The 23,586-nt window shown below is 44.7% G+C and overlaps 1 protein-coding gene across 1 annotated transcript in view; it reads left to right on the top strand.

Moving 5' to 3' along the window:
* LOC139274950 (LIM domain only protein 7-like) overlaps positions 1-23,586 on the top strand; it is a 251,471-nt gene that overhangs the window by 80,344 nt on the left and 147,541 nt on the right. The window contains exon 3 of the mRNA XM_070891719.1: positions 1,582-1,651. Coding sequence (XP_070747820.1) covers positions 1,582-1,651 — 70 coding nt within the window. The remainder of the gene's footprint in view (positions 1-1,581; positions 1,652-23,586) is intronic.

The raw sequence follows: 23,586 nt of genomic DNA, 5'->3' as shown, positions 1-23,586 counted from the left end.
TCTCAAAGCAAGTGCTCTACTCTGGCTCGTTTGCTGTGAAGGAGCTCTAAGGTGGGCAGCGGAAACGCTACAAGGATCCCTCAAAGCCTTCCTGATAAAGTGCGACATCCCCACTGACACCTAGAAGTCCCTGGCCCAAGACCGCCCTAAGTGGAGGAAGTACATCCGAGAGGGCGCTGAGTACCTTGAGTCTCAACGTCGCGAGCATGCAGAAATCAAGCGCAGGCAGCGGAAAGAGCGTGCGGCAAACCAGTCCCACCCACCCCTTCCCTCAACGACTATCTGTCCCACCTGTGACAGAGTCTGTGTCTCTCGTATTGGACTGTTCAGTCACCAAAGAACTCACTTCAAGCGTGTAAGCAAGTCCTCCTCGATTCCGAGGGACTGCCTATGATGATGAATGGGTGAGAGGGACTTGGTCTCAACCTGCGCTAAATGCGCCACTGTTTCTGTTTAGCATTAAGTTGCCTATCTGATGCTGAATGGAAACCGTAGAGCTCCCTTTTCATTCATCATGTTGGTAAGCACATGATAAAACTGATGGTGCATCTGTCCTCCCAGGGGATTTGCAGGATCTTGCGGAGACATCGCTGGTGGTATTTCTCCAGCGATTTGAGTTTTGCACTCCTGAAATGTTTTGTTCTCATTGCCTGTCTGTCCAAATGGCTAATCACACTGCATAGTCTTGTAATGTAGCTGGTGCATTACCAGATTTGTCTTGTAATTGTTGGCAGGTCCTGTCAGATTTGTTCTAACGTAAAGCTGCTGTCATTCATAAAACAGTGCATCCATCATTGGGTCAGCTTTCAACTAGTCTCCCGAACTATTTTCATTCTGCACAGTTTGTTGTATTTTTTGCCCAATTATCACTGGCCAAGACTTTTAAATTTTCTCGACAAACTGCTTCATCCCTTGCTCAATTTCTGGGTGGATTCCATGCTTGCACTCGTGAAATGTTATTTTCCATTGTAAAGGTGGCCCAACCAATTCATGCCTATCTTTTTCTCCAAATACAGTGGAACAATTGTGTTTTCTTTTCTGTGCCATTTGGGGCATCCTGCTATTGCTTCTCATTTCCATCTGTGTTACTGTAGCCCATCTTGATGTTTTGCCACCTAAATCATCACTTGTGGATAATGTCTGTGTCGCTACATAGACATGAAACTACAGTAAGTCAGACAGGTATTGGAAGTTGAGCCCCATTCAGAGGCTGTGCCTTCACCTCAAACCGGGTTTCCCCGCCCTTCAAATAGTTTTAATACTTGCTAGTGTAGCTACCAAAATCAACTGTCTAAACTGAAGTTCTCGGCTAGGAAACAGGTTTGCTTCCATCCCCAACGAATGATCTTATCAGCTTGTTAATATTTCATCAAAATTTAGGAAAATCTAATTACTTTTGAAGTAACTGTAATGTGAAGTGATGCTTGATGTGTTGGTCCATGTTTGGCCTGGCATCAATGAATTGTGTGAGAACTTTTGGTTGTGCATGCTGAAAAAGATCAATCTATTGTTTATTACAGCCATGCAGTATTGTGCTTTTATAATGTGGATGAGTAACTCCACCTTTTTCCCTCTTTCCAGACTAGTTAACAAGATCAAACCAGGTGTCAATAAAAGGATCAACCGACTGTCCACACCAATAGCTGGTCTGGTAAGTTTGTGTTCTAAAGATAATTTATTTTACTTGTCTGGTAAATCACATAGTAACCTTTTTTAAAGTATCTGTTTCCTAGTACATCTTTTCTTTCAAAGTTAGAGATTAGCAAAAAACTTCTCTTCCCCCATCTCACCCCTCCGCCCCTCCGTCCCCCCCTCCCCGGCCCTGAGTGTCAGGATCGTAAACACATGGAGCAAACTTCCAGAGAAGGTTGTTGAATTTGGGGGGCTATTGACACCTTCAAAAGGGAGCTAAGTAGATCGCTAATGAGAAAAGACATTGAGGGTTATACTGATGTCACCTGGGGAACAGCATGAGGGGAGATAAGGAAATGTTCTATTATCTGACCAAATAGTGGTGGTAAAGGTGTGTGATTGAATAATACATGGACTCTGGATGAACTGGACTTGAAGGGCCAAAGGTCATTTTCCTGTCCAGGATTTTATATTTTCTTGTCCCTAATTATCATCATCATAGGCAGTCCCTCAAAATCGAGGAAGACTTGCTTCCACTCTAAAAGTGAGTTCTCAGGTGACTGAACAGTCCAATACGGGAATTACAGTCTCTGTCACAGGTAGGACAGACAGTCATTAGAGGAAAGGGTGGGTGGGGAGTCTGGTTTGCCGCACGCTCCTTCCACTGCCTGCGCTTGCTTTCTGTATGCTCTCGGTGACCAGACTCGAGGTGCTCAGCGCCCTCCTGGATGCTTTTCCTCCACTTAGGGCGGTCTTTGGCCAGGGATTCCCAGGTGTTGGTGGGGATGTTGCACTTTATCCTTAATTATATTATAACAGTGACTACACTTCAAAAAGTGCTTCATTGGCTGTAAAGTGCTTTGGGACGTCCAGTGGCTGTGAAAGGGGCTATATAAATGCAAATCTTTTCTTTGTCTAATTTCAAGATAAAGTACCTGCTATTGCCAAGCCACCATTAGAGTTACAATAGTTGTATACCATCATGGTAATGTGTTTGAATCCCTTTTGCAATAAAACCGTACCTTTTATATTTAAAAAAAAATAAAGTTGTTTAGTTGGTTTTCATTCCAGATTCTCATGGCTTGGTGTTGATATATCTTGTAAATGTTTTGTGGAAAATGCGGTGCAAAAGTTCCATGGTGCTTCAAGGGGCAGGGATAAAATTCTGAGCATGACGGTGCAGTGCTACAATTTTTCCCCTTGTCATCTTAGAAGTAGCTTTGGAACCCAGCTGGCTTGGAACTCAAAATATTGAACAGAGCAGGCTGATTTTGTTTTGGTGGGTGTTGGGGTGGGGTGCAGGGGGCAGGCGATGAGTGAATTTGGAGGATGAGGATAGTAAAATATCATTCCCTTCACTATACATTGTATGTAATAGCTTCTGTAAGTTTGCTACTTCTCAAAAGGTTTGCTGACTACCCAACTTCCTTTTCTGGCTCTCATGTCGGGTACTGTCCCCCTCTCCCGCAAGTCTGCCGCCACCACCCCTTTCCTCAAAAAAAAACAACCCTCGACTCCTCCGTCCCATCGCCAACCTCCCTTTCCTCTCCAAACTCATTCAACGTGTTGTTGCCACCCAAGTCCGTGCCCATCTTTTTTGCAGCTCAATGTTTGAATCCCTCCAATCAGGTTTCCGCCCCGCCACAGTACTCAAACGGCTCTCATCAAAGTCACAAATTACATCTTTTGTGACTGTGACAAGGCAAACTATCCCTCCTTGTCCTTTTTGACTTGTCTGCAGCCTTTGACATGGTTGACCACTCCATCATTCTCTTGATGCCTCTCAATGTCCAGCTAGGTGGCATTGCACTCGCCTGGTTCCATTCTTATCTATCTAATCGTAGCCAGAGTATCACCTGCAACAGCTTCTCTTCCTGCCCCCTGCATCATTACCTCTGGTGTTCCCCAAAGGATCTATCCTTGGCCCCCTTCCCATCTACATGTTGCCTCTTGGCGACATCATCTGAAAACACAGCGTCTGTTTCCACATGTACGCTGATGACACCCAACTCTATCTCACTACCACTTCTCTTGATCCCTCCATGGTCACTGAATTGTCAGACTGCTTGTCCAACATCCAGTTCTGGAAGAACAGAAATGTTCTCCAATTAAGTATTGGGAAGACCGAAGCCATTGTTTTCGGTCCCCGCCACAAAATCCATTCTATAACCACTGACTCCATCTCTCTCCCCAACATCTGTCTGAGGCTGAACAACACTGTTCGCAACCTTGGTGTCATAATTGACCCTGAAATGAGCTTCCGACCATATATCGGCGGCATAACTAAGACTGCCTATTTCCACCTCCATAACATCGCCTCAGCTCATCCGCTGCCTTTGTTAGCTCTCGACTTGAGCGTTCTAATGCAATCCTGGCTGGCCTCCCACATTCCACCCTACGTAAACTTGCGGTCATCCAATACTCTGCCCGTGTCCTAACTCGCACCAAGTCCCATGCACCCATCGTCCCTCTGCTCACTGACCTACATTAGTTTCCGGTTAAGCAATGCCTCAATTTCAAAATTCTCATCCTTGTTTTCAAATCCCTCCATGGCCTCACTCCTCCCTATCTCTATAATCTCCTCCAGCTTCACCCCCCCCCTCCCCTCCCCCCCCCCGAGATATCTGCGCTCCTCTAATTCTGCCCTCTTGTGCATCCCTGATTATATTCACTCAACCATTGGTGGCCGTACCTTCTGTTGCCTAGGCCCTAAGTTCTGGAACTCCCTCCCTAAACCTCTCCACCTCTCTATCCTCCTTTAAGATGCTTCTTAAAATCTCTTTGACCAAGCTTTTGGTCACCTGCCCTAATTTCTCCTTATGTGGCTTGGTGTCAAATGTTTGTCTTGTAATACTCCTGTGAAGCGCCTTGGGACATTTTACTACATTAAAGGTGCTATATAAAATACAAGTTGTTTTAATATTTTCCACATTTAATACACAGATCACATCTCATTCAGTTCATGGTTGGACTCCAACCCATCTATTAATAAATGTGGCAGCAACTCGAGACTTTTCACATACGAGTGGAGAGAGGCTTGGAACAGGCTCATAGTTTCCTGATTTTTTTTTTTCTTGAGAGTTGTTTGTTATTTTCGGCTTACTCTTGAACACAGCAGGGCTGAAATTCAGTAGCGCAAGAAAGCTGGTACATCAATGATATTTCTGTACTTACCGCACGCGCTTGCGGCAGTCATCAGAATCGTGTGGTATTGGGTACAGGCCGAAAAATCCCCGACCTGAATTTGGGTCGGGACAGCCAGTTGACCGCAAAGCGGCCGCCACGGGATTCCACCGGATGGCCGCTGTAAACTGACAGTAACTTGGACTCTCTGCGACCCTGAATTTCGGCCGCAGCAACTAATAAAATAAGTGCACGATTGCTGTAAACCTAAAGCTGCTGTTATAGAAAATTGCTTTCAACTCTCGGCTAGGACAAGTATTTGTGAACTTGATGATAATGTGCCCAACCTTAATTCTGGCATGAGGATAGGCCTTGTTTCCATTCGCATTCTAAATTCTTGTCTACTGCAGCCGCAGAATTTCAGCCGCGGTCATCGTCCCCACTTTCCATTCATCATCTCACCGTTTTGTGAGGCACTGTTTCCATGTTAGATGGGCTCAGGACTTTGAATGATTTCCCCAGTTCTTTCTGCCCTCTTGCACTTTCCCTCCCACCTGATTTCTAAACAGGTTGCTAGAGTGTTGTGCTCTGAGGTTTCGGGTAGAATTGATGTGCACGTCACTGAAATAGTGGCCACCACATGAGCCATCTTGTTGAGCAGCGACAGTGAGAAATGACCAAATATTGAAACACCTTGCTACCTTGCGTTTAGACGTGCAGCTTTGCAGGGTGGCATTATGCACAAACAATGATTATTCAAGCAGGCTTTTCTACGTTCTAGAGATCCTACTGGTGTATGAAGTAAGGAGAGTAAAATTTTAAAGAAGTTTACCTTCAGGTGTATCCTTCATTCTTTGAATTCATCGCCATGTTTCCAATACTCCTCCCATCTGAACCTGTTGGGTTGAATTATCACTGAGGAGGAGCGGAGCATAAAAGCAGTGAGCAGCCCAGCCCAGCGCACAGTGCGGACGCCCCCGACCCAGGAGGGAACACCCGAGGAGGAACGGGGATAAAAAGTGGTGAGCAGCAGCCACCGCAGGGCGAGCAGGTAAGAGAGGGCCACAAAGGAGAACAGGGCGACTACATTTGATGTCACAGGAAAGCAGGGAAGTGATTGGTGAGTTTTTCTCTCTCTCTTTTCTTGCTTTAAATTAAGGGCCTTTGATTAGGATTAATAACTAAAAACTAAATCTAATTAATTAAATACATTAGAGATAGGAGGACAGGCTATGTGTTTCTGCTGTTGTATCTGGAAGCTGGTGGACACCATTGAGGTCCACGGCGACCACATCTGCAGCTCGAGGAACTTCGACTCCGTGTTGATGAGCTGGAGTCCGAGCTGCAGACACTGCGACACATCAGCGAGGGGGAAGAGTTACCTGGATGCCGCGATCCAGGAGCTAGTCACACCAGTTAGAGTAATTCATTCAAATTCGATCCATGGTCAGGGACAGGAGGGTGTGACTATGAGTGAGTCAGGATGGAGGAGCCTCAACTCTTGCTCTAGTCCACAGGTTCAAGGCTCTTACTCCCTGTGTGGATGAGAGCAGGGACTGCAGGGTGGTTGAGCAAACTGACCACAGCACTGTGGTACAGGGGGTCATTTAAAGGGGGGGGAAGTAAAAAAAAATGTTGTAGTGGTAGGGGACAGTGTAATTCGGGGGATAGATACTGTCCTCTGCAGCTGAGAGAGAGAGCGAGAGAGTCCCAAAGGCTGTGTTGCCTGCCTGGTGCCAGGGTTAAGGACATCTCCTCTAGGCTGGACAGGAACTTGGAGTGGGAGGGGGAAGGTCCAGTTGTCGTGGTCCACATGGGTACCAACGACATAGATAGGACAAAGAAAGAGGTTCTGCTGAGAGATTATGAGTAGCCAGGGGCCAAATTTAAAAGCAGAACCACAAAGGTAATAATCTCTGGATTACGACCTGAGCCACGAGCAAAGTTGCATGGGATAAATATGATCAGAGTGATAAACACCTGGCTCAAAGACTGGTGTGGGAGAAATGGGTTTTGATTCATGGGGCACTGGCCCCAGTACTGGGGCAAGAGGGAGCTGTTCCGTGCGGATGGGCTCCACTTAGACCGTGCTGGGACTAGTATCCTGGCAAATCGAATAACTAGGGCTGTAGAGAGGGCTTTCAACGAAATAGTTGGTCGGGGGGAGGGTTCAGGTAAGCGGAAATTTAAAAAGTCAAATAATAAGGAGAAGGCAATAGATCAGGGTAGCACTGGGGGAAATGAAAACCAGAGTGTGCCGGGAAGGGACAGAATGTTTAAACATAAAGGTGAATCAGAACATGGGGTCAAAGCAGGAAAAAATGTTAAACAAATTTAAAAGCTCTTTGTCTGAACGCACGCCACGTTGGTAACAAAATTAATGAGTTGACAGCACAAATAGATACAAATGGGTATGATGTGATAGACATTACAGAGACATGGTTGCAAGGTGACCAGGACTGGGAACTAAATATTGAGGGGTATTTGACAATTTGGAAGGACAGACAGAAAGGAAAAGGAGGTGGGGTAGCTCTGTTAATAAAGGACGAGATAAGTGCATTAGTGAGAAACAATATTGGCTCTCAAGATCAAGATGTAGAATCAGTTTGGGTGGAGATCAAGAATAATAATGGGAAAAAGTTGCTGGTGGACATAGTCTATAGACCCTCTAACAGTAGCTACACTGTTGGATAGAGTATAAATCAAGAAATAATGGAGGCTTGTAATAAAGGAACGGCAATAATCATAGGTGATTTTAACCTTCATATTGATTGGAAAAAGCAAATTGGACAGGGTAGCCTTGAGGAAGAGTCCATAGAGTGCATCCGGTATAGTTTCCTTGAACAGTACATTGCGGAACCAACCAGGAAGCAGGCTATCATATATCTGGTACTGGGTAATGAGACAGGATTAATAAATGCTCTCTTAGTAAAGGATTCTCTAGGACAGAGTGATCATAGTATGGTTGAATTTCAAATGAAGTTCGAGAGTGAGAAAGTTGGTTCTCAAACCAATGTCCTAAGTTTAAATAAAGGAGACTACAAAGGTATGAGGGCAGAGTTGGCTAAAGAGGACTAGGAAAATAGATTAAAGTATAGGATGGTTGATGAGCAGTGGCAGACATTTAAGGAGATATTTCATAACTCTCAACAAGTATAAATCGCAATGAGAAGGAAAGACTGTGAGAAGGGTTAACCATCCGTGGCTAACTAAGGAAATAAGGGATGGTATCAAATTGAAAACATGGGCATACAAAGTGACCAAAACTAGTGGGTGGTCAGAGGATTGGGAAACTTTTAAAAGCCAGCAAAGAATGACTAAAAAATAATAGAGAGGGAAGATAGATTATGAAAGTAAACTAGCACAAAATATAAAAAGTGACAGTAAGAGTTTCTACAGGTACATAAAAGGGAAAAGAGTGGCTAAAGTAAATGTTGGTCCCCTAGAGGATGAGACTGGGGAATTAATAATGGAGAACAGGGAAATGGCAGAGACATAGAACAAATATTTTGTATTGGTCTTCATGATAGAAGACACTAAAAACATCCCAATAATGGATAATCAAGGGGCTATAGTGAGGGAGGCACTTAATACAATCATGATCACTAAAGAAGTAGTACTCGGTAAAATAATAGGACTAAAGGCGGTCAAGTCCTCTGGACCTGATGGCTTACATCCTAGGGTCTTGAGAGAGGTGGCTGCAGAGATAGTGGATACATTGGTTGTAATTACCAAAATTCCCTGGATTCTGGAGAAGTCCCAGCGGATTGGAAAATAGCAAATATAATGCCCCTATTTAAAAAAGAAGGCAGACAAAAAGCAGGAAACTATAGACCCGTTAGCCTAACATCTGTCGTTGGGAAAATACTGGAGTCCATTATTAAGGAAGCAGTAGCGGGACATTTGGAAAAGCATATTTCAATCAAGCAGAGTCAGCATGGTTTTATGAAAGAGAAATCCTGTTTGACAAATTTGCTGGAGTTCTTTGAGGATGTAACGAGCAGGGTAGATAAAGGGGAACAAGTGGATGTGGTGTATTTGGATTTCCAGAAGGCATTCGATAAGGTGTCAAATAAAAGTTAATGCACAAGATAAAAGTTCACTGGGTTGGGGGTAATATATTAGCATGTATAGAGAATTGGCTAACTAACAGAAAACGGAGAGTCGGGATAAATGGGTAATTTTACGATTGACTAACAGTGACTAGTGGGGTGCCGCAGGGATCAGTGCTGGATCCTCGACTATTTACAATCTATATTAATGACTTGGATGAAGGGAGCGAGTATAATGTAGCCAAGTTTGCTGATGATACAAGAGATGGGTGGGAAAGCAAGTTGTGAGGAGGACACAAAATCTGCAAAAGCATATAGACAGGCTAAGTGAGTGGGAAAAAATTTGGCTGATGGAGTATAATGTGGGAAAATGCGAGGTTATCCACTTTGGCAGAAAAAATAGAAAAGCAAATTATAATTTAAATGGAGAAAAATTGCAAAGTGCTGCCGTACAGAGGGACCTGGGGGTCCTTGTGCATGAAACACAAAAAGTTAGTATGCAGGTACAGCAAGTGATCAGGAAGGCAAATGGAATGTTGGCCTTTATTGCAAGGGGGATAGAGTATAAAAGCAGAGAAGTCCTGCTACAATTATACAGGGTATTGGTGAGGCCACACCTTGGGTACTTCATACAGTTTTGGTCTCCGTATTTAAGGAAGGATATACTTGCATTGGAGACTGTTCGGAGAAGGTTCACTTGGTTGATTCCGGAGATGAGGGGATTGACTTATGAAGATAGGTTGAGTAAGTTAGGCCTATAACTCATTGGAATTCAGAAGAATGAGAGCCGATCATATCGAAACATATAAGATAATGAGGGGGCTCGACAAGATGGATGCAGAGAGGATATTTCCACTCATAGGAGAAACTAAAACTAGGGGACATAGTATCAGGATAAGGGGCTGCCCATTTAAAATTGAGATGAGGAGAAATTTCTTCTGAGGGTTGTAAATCTGTGGAATTCTCTGCCCCAGAGAGCTGTGGAGGCTGGATCATTGAATATATTTAAGGCGGAGATGGACAGATTTGAGCAATAAGGGAGGGAAGGGTTATGGGGAGCGGGCAGGGAAGTGGAGCTGAGTCCATGATCAGATCGGCCATGATCTTATTAAATGGCAGGGCAGGCTCGAGGGGCCAGAGGGCCTACTCCTGCTCCTATTTCTTATCTTCTTCTGTTCTTATGTGTGGTTTCCCCTCCCTGTAACAAATGTTGCCAGCAGTTGTTCTCTACCAACAAAGCAAGTATTCCGAATTGCAATGACCAAAATGTAATTTTGCCACATGTTAACATTACCCAGCTATACAGACCTGGTCTGTGCTACATTAATTGATCTCACCCTGGGGAGTGAGTTGGGAGCTTACTATTGGCTTCAATTCTGTGGGAATGTCTTCACCACATGGACAGCAGCAGTTCAAGAAGGCGGCTTGCCACCACCTTCTTGAGGGCAATTAAGCAACGCCCACATCGTGAATGAATAAAAAAAATACTCCTGGGCCAAAAAAATGAAAAATCAGCCACAGTTCCTTTTTCTGAATGCTCAACATTGACCTCTCATGATGTATTGGTTTTCACGTGAGGAATGAGTGAGGTACTGCAGGGTTACAGGTGGCTAAAACAATATCTGGAGAAATATGGGGTGGCTGGGGAGGGAGGGAGGGTTGGTTGTGGGGGGATATTATAGAACTTGTTCATTAAAATATTAGGTTACAATTGCACAAGATTATTTCTAGCTATCTTAATATAACCTATAGAGGCTTTTATTAAAATCAGTTTTACAACTTTCAAAGTTATCAAAGTAACCCAGTCTAATCTTTCGTTTAGCCATTTTACAGCATTTTGGACTCAACATCAAGTTCAACAATTTCAAACCATAACCTCGGCCTCTTTTAAAAAAAAAAATCATTTTTTTTCCTCTTTCCCATGGCAGCTGCTGATGATTCTGCCATCTCCATTTACACCCTATCTAGACTCATCTTTTGTTTCTTAACTTGTCCCAGTACCCATCTCCTTTTGCCGTGCACAATCATCCCTTTTTTCTCTTAATCGCTTCTGCCTTCCACCCTATCGCAGACCTTCCCTTTTGTTCTCCCCTCCCCCATGCCCTGCCCCTACACTTGCTTTAAAAACCTGTTACTTCTCTAACTTTCTCCAGTTCTGACGAAGGGTCAGCGACCTGAAACGTTAACTCTGTTTCTCTCTCCACAGTTGCTGCCCGACATGCTGAGTATTTCCAGCATTTTCTGTTTTTTTTATTTCAGATTTCAGCACCCGGAGTATTTTGCTTTTATGTTACAACTTGCCATGGTGGGATTTGAACCGATGACCTCCTGGGTTACCAGATCACAAGGACACCAGTAGTCAACAGGATATGAACCTGGGTGGAAAACCCAATGGCTTTCTAGTTCATCACTTTAACCACTCGGCCGTGCCTACCAGACAAAACAATTAGTGGCTGCTCGATCAAATATATCCCTGGGTGTATTTTGATTTAACTGCCGAATGCACAAAGACAATTCCTACATGTTTTTCTTTGCTCTTTCCCAGTATCTTTACTTTGGCACTTTTAATAATCAGACAGATTTCTCACACTTTTTGTATGGGTTTGTATTTGAAGTGCGATTTAACACATGTTCCTTCCAAGTCCTTTTTAAAATCCTCATCTGATAAAATGGTTACCTATTATAGGGCCCAAGTTTCAGCCTCAGTTGCTCCTGATTTTTTTGGAGCAACTGGTGTAGAACGAAATATCATAGAAATTCAAATTCTCAGCATTTAGTTTGCTCCAGTTCTAGTCAGTAAGAACAGTTTCACTTTGGAACAGAATTTTTTTTTCCAAAAGGCGGCGTGTCCGGCCACTTACGCCTGTTTTCAAAGTTTCGGCAGTGAAAACTTACTCCAAACTAACTTAGAATGGAGTAAGTGAAGATTTTTGTACGCTCCAAAAAACCTTGTCTACACTTTAGAAAATCAGGCGTAGATTACAAATCAGGCAAAGGGAATGAGCGGGGGGGGGGGGGGGTTTAAAGGGAAGTTTACAAACATTAAACACTTCAGTTTTACAACTAAAGAACCGTCATCAATAATAAATGATAAAAACATCAATAAATCAACCAATAAATCATCAAAAAATTAATAAGAAATAATTTTTTAAAAAATCAATAAATAAAACATTTTCTACTTACCGACTGCAGCACCGGGAGCCCTCCAACAGCGTGCTGGGATGCCCCCCTCAGTGTCTCTGTCAGTGTCTCTATCTCTCTGTCTGTCTGTCTGTCTGTGTGTGTCTCTTACTCTCTGTCTGTCAGTGTCTGTGTTTATGACAGCGGGGGGGCAGGGGGGGGGGCAGGGGGAGGGAGGGATGGGGGGGGAGGAGGAGGAGAAGGGGGGGGAAAAGGAGAAGGTGGGGGGGGAGGGGAGGCTGAACGGGCCGGGCCCGAGACTTCGGGCAGGGCCCATCCCCAGCACCAGATTTACAGGTAGGTGGCGTTGGGTAGGGTTGGGTCCAGGGTCAGGAGCGTGGGTCGGGTCGGGGGGGAGGGGGGTGGGGAGGGAGGGAGGTCGGTCGGGGTGGGGGGGGGAGGGAGGGAGCGCGGGTCGAGTCGTGGGGGGTGGTGGGGGCAGAGGGAGGTCGGTTCGTGTCGGAGGCGGGGGGAGGGGGGGGTCAGGTTGGTTCGGTTCGGTTCAGGTCGGGTCCAGTCCGGGGGGTCGGGTCCAGTCTGGGGGGGGAGGGGCGGTGGGGAATCGAGTCGGGTCGGGAGGAAGCAGGAGCTGGGCGTGGGAGGCAGCCTTATGCACGCAGCCCCAGTGAGGTCATTCGGCCAGGGCTAGGGGCTGCGTGCTTCGGGCCCCTCCCACACAGTTTTGGGCGCCTGGAGCTACTGCACATGCGCGCCCACTGTAGCGCACATGTGCAGAGGTCCCGGCACTGTTTTCAGCGCAGGGTCCTGGCTCCGCCCCCCACAGCTTGCGCTGCGCCGCACCGAGCTGCAAACGACCAGCAGGGAGCTGGAGAATCTGTAAGTTTTTTTTTTTAGGCGCACTTTGTGGCGCGAAAAACAGGCGTCCAAGTCAGGGCTGCGCCGTTCTAGGTGCGGCCCGAAACTTGGGCCCATAGTGTTGGATTTGTTAATGACCACAAACAAATACCTATTCCAACCATCCACATTTTAAGCAAACTATTTTTCCTGCTTTTCCAGTATCAAAGAGCTGTCCGAAGTAGCTCAGTAACTATTATCCCTTGAGAGTGGCCTACCTTGGCTCTTCTGAACCTAAGATTATTGCATTCTGGCACTTCAATGGCAGAAAATATTATCCCATTTGTTTTTCCATGTGTTGTTTTTCACTTATCCTCATCCTTTCGGACGAGACGTTAAACCGAGGCCCCGTCTGCTCTCTCAGGTGGACGTAAAAGATCCCATGGCACTATTTCGAAGAGGAGCAGGGGAGTTATCCCCGGTATCCTGGCCAATATTTATCCCTCGATCAACATAACTAAAACACATTATCTGGTCATTATCACATTGCTGTTTGTGGGAGCTTGCTGTGTGCATATTGGCTGCCGAGTTTCTTACATTATAACAGTGACTACACTTCAAAAGTACTTCATTGGCTGTAAAGTGGTTTGAGACGTCCGCTGGTCTTGAACGGCGCTATATAAATGCAAGTCTTACAGATTCTAGTGGTATCCTCCATTGGTCACCTCTCCTAGTTAATCTACTAATAGCCTTGGAGGTATCCTTAGCTCTTGGCACCATTCCTTTAGTTATTTACAGAATCAAAGTTGTTTGCTCATAAGAATCCAGCAGTACCTACGTTAAGCTAAATTTCAGGATAAGTTACCATCTCCAGGGGAGGAGAACTGAAAGGGGGAAATTTTTTTATTTGAAATCAAAGATTAAAGTTGTATTTTTAGGTGTGAATGCTAAGAACATAATTGAGATAATGCCACTGAAACTTATACTAAGCTCATGTGCACCGATATATCTGTAGTTGAAGTTTAATGCATCATATTTAATACCCTGTAGTATAATTTCCTTAGTTCACTTGTACTGTTTGGAATTGGTAAATCCTCCAACCCATTGTACCTATTACTAGAGATATTGTTGAAATAATATCCCCAAATAAGTTCATTATCCCTGATGTTACTGGGGCAGACCAAAAAATGTTTAAACTAATCCTAATTTTTTAGCTGCTGCTTGGATGTGAAAGGTTACCTGGTGAGGGATATTGGTGCTAGGGAATGGAACACCTTCTCGAGGCGCCCAATGTAAATGAAGCACTCTCGGGTCAGGTATAGATGTAAGTTTTATGTGAGCACATGCAGTGCCAAGGGTGGCTCGAGTTCTGACACAACCTGTACTCCAAGTGCTCAGGTCCAAGCTTCTGTTTTGCTTTGGGTAAAAAAAATTGGAAGGGTGGTTTGTCACTTTGGTATACCTCTAGAAATGATGACCATTTTCTGGGTGAGGAACTTGCACTAAAGAAAATGCCTGACTTAACAAATTAAAAACTCAACCAATTCCTTAATATGACATAAGTGTAAAAGTTTGTATCAATCTTTTGAATATTCAGCATCACCGCCAATGCAAAGCTACCTTAATCTTCAATCCAAATATTTTTTTCTTGTATCCCTAATTGGTGATCATTCTAAGTAGAAATTTCAGTATCTCCAAACTGTAGGATTACAGGAGCAAATACCTTGAAGGCATTGGGGAAGAATACAATTTGTAAGTTGTCATGTGCTGACTTTGCAACAAAGAGAGACGGGTTAAAATGAACTTAATTATATCCTCTGGCCAAAATGTTTTGAGGCACTTGAACATTCCATGTTAGGCATATTGGGGGCGAAATTGCCGTGTTTTATAGCCTCGTTAGCACACCGGAACGCAGCGCAACCGGCGATGATATCACTGCATGCGTAGCGACCCCTCAAAGCCCCTTGCCAACCTCTGAATGCCGCGCGCGGAGGGAGAGGGGGGGGGGGGAATTGCCTCCCGAGGCTGGTGTGAGCGGATGTGAATACCAGCTTCACTGGTCGCGAAGCTAGTGGACATCCGCTCGCGAGGCACTCCTTAAAGGGGAAGGATGCCAGCGCCTGTGCTTTACCCAACATTAGGAGCTTTTTACAACAGGGCATTATCTTTCAGAAAGGCTATTCTATATTCACTTTTCCTCCTGTTAGTTGTTTAATTGTCCACCACCAGTCATGACTGGATGTGACAGGACAGCGGAGCTTTGATCTGATCCATTGGTTGTGGGATCGCTTAGCCCTGTCTATAGTGTGCTGGTTCTGCTGTTCAGCATGCATGTAGTCCTGTGTTGTAGCTTCACCAGGTTGGCACCTCACTTGGAGTTCAGGACTGGAACATCGGGTCCTTCATCGAAACACCTGTGAACTTGTGGAAGCAAGTCATCCTCGTTCAAGGGACTGCCTTTGATGATGATGACCTCTTTTTCAGGTACACCTGGTGCTGCTCCTGGCATACTTTTGCTGCACTTATTGAACCAGGGCTTGCTGGTAATGGTAGAGTGAGGGATATGCTGAGCCATGAGGTTACAGATTGTGGTGGAATTCAATTCTACAGCTGCTGATGGCCCACAGCGCCTCATGGACAACGTTCCCGTTAAGCTGTGCGGCCGTGCAGTGGTCTGATGCTCCTCTGCAGCTGGCTCGCGGCTTTTAAATGGAAAAACCAAGCGTGCACAGAAATTTGAATGGGCCGTGCAGCCTGTTAACGGGGCCGCACCCCCCCCCCCACAAAAAAAAAGGAGACGTTGTTCATACATACCCGGTTAATGTTGCACCCAAAATTGAAGACTGGGGCGAGGGGGGGGGGGGGAGGGGCTCTCAAAGTTACGCACCTAACAGTGCTTCAATTGTCTGATGTGGCTCAGTGGGTAGCACTCTCGCCTGAGTCTGCAAAATTAACCGGGTATCTATGAGCAATGTCCTCTTTCTTTTTTTGGCGGGGTGGGGTTGCGCGGCCCCTTTAACAGTCTGCACGGCCCATTCAAATTTCCGTGCATGTGTGGTTTCTTCCACTTCAAAGCCGTGAGCCAGCTGCACAGCCACGCAGTTTAACGGGAACGTTGTCCAAAGACTTGAGCACAAAATCTAGGCGGAAATACTTGCTGTTGATATCAGCATTTGGTTAAACCAGGCAGTGAAGGGTGCACGAGATTGCCATGGTAATGCTCACCACCTGATTTTGCTCCATTGACTTTGTGAACTCTTATTTTATCGAATACCACCAATTGTTGTTTCTGATGGAAAGGCACCTCTGCTGAAGAAACAAAATTTGGTAAGTACCATCCAGTGACACATTTCATTATAATGGTTAGATACCAAAACCATACAATTTTTATAAGTCCAAAATCTATTTTTGTAAAACATGCAGTTGTTTATTTTAACTTTGTCATCCAAGTTCAAGAAATGTTTTTCAAAAAACATTGTACAACAAAATGAACCATTTATGCAGGTTTATAGAAGTTCCTCAACAACTGTTGAACTAATTTATTTTTTAAGGTGAATATGTAAGTGGCATGATGGATTCTAACATTGTCATTTCATCTCTTCGATTGAATCCACTCCAGATTAATTGAACAAAAGTCTCCTTTCTATGCAGGGAGTTAAGATCCTAAGCGAAATGACTCCTGAGTTTAAATGATCTCAACCCAGTTCCTACTGGATAAGGGGTCACAGCACAAAACAAGCTATAACTTGATATAAATTGGCAATCTCATTATGAGGCCATCATGAGACTGCAAAACAAAAACAACCTTTCAGTAAGATATCCTTTTTGTGAAGAACGGGTTAAGACATATTATTGAGGCAGTAACCATGACTTGCAGAGGATGAAAAATATATTGATTATGCTGCTGGCAGGAATATGTCCTTCAAGTTTTCCAAATACTGTTAAGATTTACGGTCAAATTTTTGGTCCCAAAGAACATGTCTCAATATTTGGATGGTATATGCATTATCGTAAAAGAATAATAAGGTCCCACACGGCAGACTGGTCACGAACGTAAAAGCCCATGGGAGCCAGGGTAAAGTGGCAAGTTGGATCCAAAATTGGCTCAGAGGCAGGCAGCAAAGGATAATGGTTGATTTGTTTTTGTGACTGGAAGGCTGTTTCCAGTGGGGTTCCACAGGGCTCAGTACTGGGTCCCTTGCTTTTTGTGATATATATCAATGATTTAGACTTGCGTGTAGGAGGTATGATTAAGAAGTTTGCAGATTATGCTAAAATCGGCTGTGTGGTTGATGATGAAGAAGAAAGCTGTAGACTGCAGGAAGATATCGATGAATTGATTAGGTGGGCAGAACAATGACAAATGGAATTCAATCCAGAGAACTGTGAGGTAATGCATTTGGGGAGGGGCCAACAAAGCAAGGGAATACATATTAAATGGCAGGACACTGAAGTGTAGAGGAACAAAGGGGAACTTGGAGTGCATGTCCACGGATCTCTGAAGGTGCCAGCCAGGTAGATCAGGTGGTTAAGAAGGCATACGGAATACTTGCCTTTATTAGCCAAGGCATAGAATACAAGAGCAGGGAGGTGATGCTTGAAATGTATAACACACTAGTTAGGCCATAGCTAGAGTACTGTGTGCAGTTCTGGTCACCACATACAGGAAAGATGTGATTGCACTGGAGTGGGTACAGAGGAGATTTACGAGGATGTTGCCTGGACTGGAGAATTTTAGCTATGAGGAAAGATTACGTTTGTTTTCTTTGGAATAGAGGAAGCTGAGGGGAGACCTTATTGAGGTGTATAAAATTATGAGGGGCCTAGATAGAGTGGATAGGAAGGACCTATTTCCCATAGCAGAGGAGTCAATAACCAGGGGGCATTGATTTTAAAGTAATCAGTAGAAGGTTTAGAGGGGATTAGAGGGAAAATGTCTTCACCCAGAGGGTGGTGGGGTCTGTAACTCATTGTCTGAAAGGGTGGTAAAGGCAGAAACCCTCACCACATTTAAAGTGTACTTGGATGTGCACTTGAAGTGCTGTAAGCTACATGGCTACGGACCAAGAGCTGGAAAGTGGGATTAGGCTGGATAGCTTTTTGTAGGTTGGCATGGACATGAAGGGCCGAAATGACCTCTTTCCGTGCTGTAAATTTCTAAGGTTTCCATGACACTTCAGCCCAGTTCTGAGGGAGCACTGCACTGTTGGAGGTGTTGTCTTTCAGATAAGATATTAAACCGAGGCCCCGTTTGACCCCTCCGGTGGATGTAAAGGATCCCATGGCACTATTTCGAAGAGGAGCAGGGAAGTTCTCCCCGGTGCCTTGGCCAAGATTTATGGACCATTTATTTGTACTGCAAAAATTGGCAAAATGCTCCACCCTTTGTTTCTGATTGGTCCCCTTGGAGGATAAGCCACACCCTGAAGTTCACAGGAATGTGTAACTGGAACTGCCCATCCCAAGGTCTCACTGACTTTGCAAATTGTAACTTGATCCACTTTGACTTCCTGAAGCGACAGAGGACAGAGCTCCACAGAAGACAGCAAGGGCCAGCCTTTCCCTCCCCCAGTTCAAGTACATCACTCCCCGCCGCCCACCCCCCCCCCCCCCCCAACCTTAGATGGGGCAGGCATTGTGTACAGATTGTTTATTGGGTATGAAGTCAATAGTGACAGTGTTGTGACCTCTGCATATCATCCACTCCAATGACGTCCCTTGTAGAAGGTTGGAAGAAAGTGATCTGTCTTCCACTCCCCGCCCCCAGTCTGTCTCCATCTCTTCATCTCTTCTCTACCCCACCCCCCTCCAGCTCCTCCCTCTTTCTCCACCCCTCCCCCCCCCCCAGTCTCTTGCTCTCGGCCATAGGACCACCACTATCTGCCCCCCGCCCGCTGGTCTCAGGCTTAGGCCGGCCGGGGATAGAGAGTCGGAACCTCAGGTCCTGCTTCTCGGCACCACATGCATGGAATGATATGGCCGGGAGTGGGGAGGGCGGAGCTTGACAGGGGGCAGGGCTTGTCGCCTGTGTCAAAAAAAAGTGCAGCACAAATAGTTACATCAAATACTTATCGCTCACACAAGCATCACTCAATCAGATTATGTGGTCATTATCACATTGCTGTTTGTGGAACTTTGCTGTGTGCAAATTGGCTGCTGCGATTCTTCCATTAGAACAGTGACTGTACTTCAAAAAGTACTTCATTGGCTGAAAAGTTCTTTGGGACATCTTGAAGTTGTGAAATGCTCTCTATAAATGTAATTCTTTTCTTTCAATTGGAGATAAATAAAATCAATAGAAAACTGCGATAAGAAACTTTTTAGTCTGTGTTGCGCAACACACATGCGTGCGGATACAAGATGATCTCTAAATATCAACCCTTTGTTACAGATGCAAAGCAATCTTAGAAAAATAAACGCCAGTCAGCTTTTGACTTGAAGCTTGAAATTTGCAATCGCCCTTTTATAAACTGTGAAATCTCCTTCTTAAACAACAATTAAACTCTGACATCAACTTGTGTTTACTTAACAGCAATTTGAAATCTGGGGTCACAACTCCACCTCAGCAACAGAGCACGTTGTGGTTGCATGATGTAACGCTGCTTTCCTTTATAAAAAAAGTATATCACCTGACTTGCCATAGGAGCTCTATTGTAAAATCGAGGTTTCTGAGATATATTGGTTGTGCTCCAGATGTCCCCAATGTCATTTGCAGTCACGCAAAAGAGAAAGCAAGCGGGCTATTTCCAATATACAGAGAAACTTCCCCACCAACATTCCAGTTGAGTTCAGGCGTCACACTTAAAACCATTTTTTTCTAAACGTGTACCAGTCTAATGGTATTGCAGATTTAAGGAGCAATTGACCTCAAACTGAGCTGAAAAATAAATAGAAATTACAGTTTGTGATACTGAGGGACTCTCACCAAGTTACAGCTGCCATTTAATAGCAGAATCGTTGCATATTACTTGGGCCTTTAAAACAGTACATCCTCCGACAGTAGTACTCCAGTAGACCTGTTAGCACTTGTTACAAGGTTAAGCTGTTCAATTTGTTACTGCCCTTTTCATTATGTTTATCCTTTCAATCCTCCTTGGATATAGGAATGGTGCCAGAAGACTGGAGGGTTGCAAGTGTGACACCCCTGTTCAAAAAAGGGAGAGAGGGATAAACCCAGTAACTACAAGCCAGTCAGCACAACAATCAGGTGGGGAAATGTTTAGAGACCATAATCCGGGACAAAATTAATTTTCACTTGGAAAAACAAGGGTTAATAAATGATAGCCAGCAAGGATTTGTTGAAGGCAAATTGTGTCTGACATTCTTGATTGAGGGTAGGGTAATTAATGTGTTTTATGAATTTTCAAAAGGCTTTTGATAAAGTGCTGCAAAATAGACTTGTTAGCAAAAGTGAAGCCCATGGGGTTAAAGGGCAGTGGCAATATGGATATGAAATTGGCTGAGAGAGACAGTTGTTGTGTAGTGGTGAACGGTTGTTTTTTAGACTCGGGGCGGGGGGGGCGGGGCGGGGGGGGGCCGGGGCGGGGGGGGCGGGGCGGGGGGGGGGCGGCGGGGGGGGGGCGGGGGGGGGAGGAGGGAGGGGAAGTATACAGCGGTGTTCCCCAGATCGGTGTTCGGGCCACTGCTCTTTTTGATGTATATTAATGACCTGGACTTGGGTATAATTTAAAGTTTGCAAATGACACAAAACTCAGAAGTTTAGCAAACAATGAGTAGGATAATAGCAGACTTCAGGAGGACATAGACAGACTGGTGAAATGGGCAGACACATGGCAGGTGACATTTAATGCATTTTGGAAGGAACAATGAGGAGAGGCAATATAAACAAAATGGTAGAATTTTAAACGGCGTGCAGGAGCAGAGGGACCTGGGGGGGGTGGTGTACAAACCTTTGAAAGTGGCAGAACAAGTTGATAAAGCTGTTATAAAAACATACGGGCTCCTGGGCTTTATAAATAGGGGCATGGATTACAAAAGAAAGGAAGCTGTGCTAAACCTTTATAAATCACTGGTGAGGCCTCTGTGGATGTGAAGGTCTTGTAGAGGGTGCATAGGAGATTTACTGGAATGGTACCAGGGATGAGGGATGTCAGTTATGTGGTGAGACGAGAGAAACTGGAATTATTCTTCTTTCTAGCTGAGAAGGAGATTTAATAGAGGTGTTCAAAATTATGAAGGGTTTTGATAGAGTAAGTGAGGAGGAACTATTTCCACTGGCAGGAGGATCTGTAACCAAAGGACACAGATTTAAGGTAATTAGCAATAGTCAGAGAGGAGATTTTTATTTTATACAGCCAGTTGTTGTGATCTGGAACGTGCTACCTGAGAGAGTGGTGGAAGCAGTCAATAGTAACTTTCAAAAGGGAATTGAATAAATACCTGGAGGGGAAAACATTGATTCGATGAGCAGTTATAAACTTTCAACTCCGGTTTTGAATTACTTGAATATTTCATTCTGAAAATGCTCTTCTCGCTAAGTATGACAAACTCTGCTGATGTCTCTATTAACAGCTACACATTATATGCATTAAGGGGCTGGGGGGAAGATAATGGGGCCAATTTTCCATATTGCTGATTTTTGCCGCAGTTGTAGAGGTACGTCCGATTTTTTTTTTTTGTGGCCAACTGTGCCAAAAGAAAAGTTACAAGTTTCGCCGGAATAAACTTTCATTTTGACGCGGCACAGATTGTCCTTAAGTTCTCTGGGTGGAGCTTAAGGTCCGCGCCGAAAAACTGAGGTTGCCAGGGTAACGAGGGACACATTGAAGGGCTGAAGCTGGACAGTGAAACATACACAAGATGCAGCAAGAAATAAGCAATTGTAGAGCCCCTCCGCCGCTCCTATCCTGGGCCGAATAGCCCCCCCAGCCGCTCCTATCCCGGGCCCGAATGGCCCCCCCCCTCCCCAGCCGCTCCTATCCCGGGCCTGAATGGCCCCCAGCCGCTCCTATCCCTCCTATCCTGGACCGAATGACCCCCCACCCCCCCCCCCCCCCCTCCCCAGCCGCTCCTATCCCGGGCCCGAATGGCCCCCAGCCGCTCCTATCCCTCCTATCCCGGGCCCGAATGGCCCCCAGCCGCTCCTATCCCTCCTATCCCGGGCCCGAATGGCCCCCAGCTGCTCCTATCCCTCCTATCCCGGGCCGAATAACCCCCCGCCCCCGGTGCCGGTGCCGCTGAATTTATCTTGTAGTGTCATTGCTGATTTTTCACTCCACAAGAACTTCTATTTTCATAACAGATATAAGCATTCCAAGAGCCTAATTTTTAAAAATTGATTTGTCTCTTTGTAAATTCAACCATGACCCCGTGATGTGAATATAATATGGAGGATGTAACGGGCCGGAAAGATATGACAGAAAGACTAGTTGTGACATCTCAAAAGCATCCCAGAGGTTCTCTTAATTACACCTGTGGTGCACCAATGTACCTAATAGTTTTCTTCAATGGCTTATATAAATTTACAGTCACAACCATCGGTGCTGCTTCTATCCCGGGCTAACTGGCCCCCCACCGCCCCCCTACCCAGTGCCACTGCTATCCTAGGCCGAAAGACTCTCCGCCCCCCGGTGCCGGTGCTGCTGCTATCCTGGGTGGTTTTGCTCCGTTAAAACAATGATGTCTTCTCTGCGCTGACTTTTTTAAGTTCAGGTAAGGTTTTTCAGAGTGGTGCACTGTGCCATTTTGAAAAAATCCTAGTTGGCCAAACTCACTTAAATGGCCAGAAATGGTGCAGGCGGCACCCCCAGTGACGTCAAAAAATTGGGAATTAAAGAAATCGCCCATAAGTAGTGTCGGATGATGCAGAAAGTTTGACGAAACTTGCAAATTTTATCCTGCTCCAAAAAAAGACGCAGAATGGTGGGGAAAATTGAGCCCAATGTTTCTATTTGCAAGGCTAGAAGGGCTAGAAAATGACATTATGCCCAATACTAAAAAGGGAAAGGTCAAATGGTTATACGACCAAAATAAAAATGATCGTACAAACAGCATGACTGGGTGATAATCTGGCAGCTGTTGGATTCAAAGATATCTGCTATGAGGCTCCCACATCGCAGTTACTGAAGATAAAAATAACATTCTCAATGAGCAACAGGTGTATCAACATTTTTATAAAACAGATAAAAGGCAGATTCACTTTTTATGTAGAGAGCCGACCCTTCATTCGAACTCTGAATTTTCTGTTACCTTTTTCATTTTAACACCATGTTCCACTGCCGGCTTTAAGTACTCCATTCGAAGACAACAATTGGAAGGATGATGAAGATGAATAATCCTAAACACAGTGATAAATTGTAACCACAGCTCTCCGTTAATTAACCTATTAATGTGGTCCCGGCTTTCTTCTCAATCTCCGATTTAAAGGATTATTGAGAAATGTTTCTGCAAAGCTACTGTAAACATTGAAAACCACACTCTACCAGCATGTTGGAATTTGGATTGAGCTAAATTGTTCTCGGTGCTTTTTTGCTAATCAAGCAGTTGCTCGTATTAAACTGATTTTAAGTAGTTTAGCCTTTAATCACAAACTTTGACCTGTATAACTTAAGACTACTAAAGGAAAACATTCAGCCAAAGGTGACATTCCAATAAGTTCGTCTGGCAATGGCCTGAAAGGACAAAGTTTAATAATTGTGGAATTTGCATGATTTACTGATAACTGTATCATCCTTACACAGGGAAAAGGCCAATTTGAAGGACGTCTCATCTATTTCACACACCATAAAAAGTAAAATAATTTATTTCTATGTGAATGTGACTTGGAAGCATCAGATTCAATCCT

The sequence above is a fragment of the Pristiophorus japonicus genome, chromosome 10 (assembly GCF_044704955.1).
Source record: "Pristiophorus japonicus isolate sPriJap1 chromosome 10, sPriJap1.hap1, whole genome shotgun sequence".
Lineage (NCBI taxonomy): Eukaryota > Metazoa > Chordata > Chondrichthyes > Pristiophoridae > Pristiophorus > Pristiophorus japonicus.
This window is presented reverse-complemented; position numbering and strand designations above follow the sequence as displayed.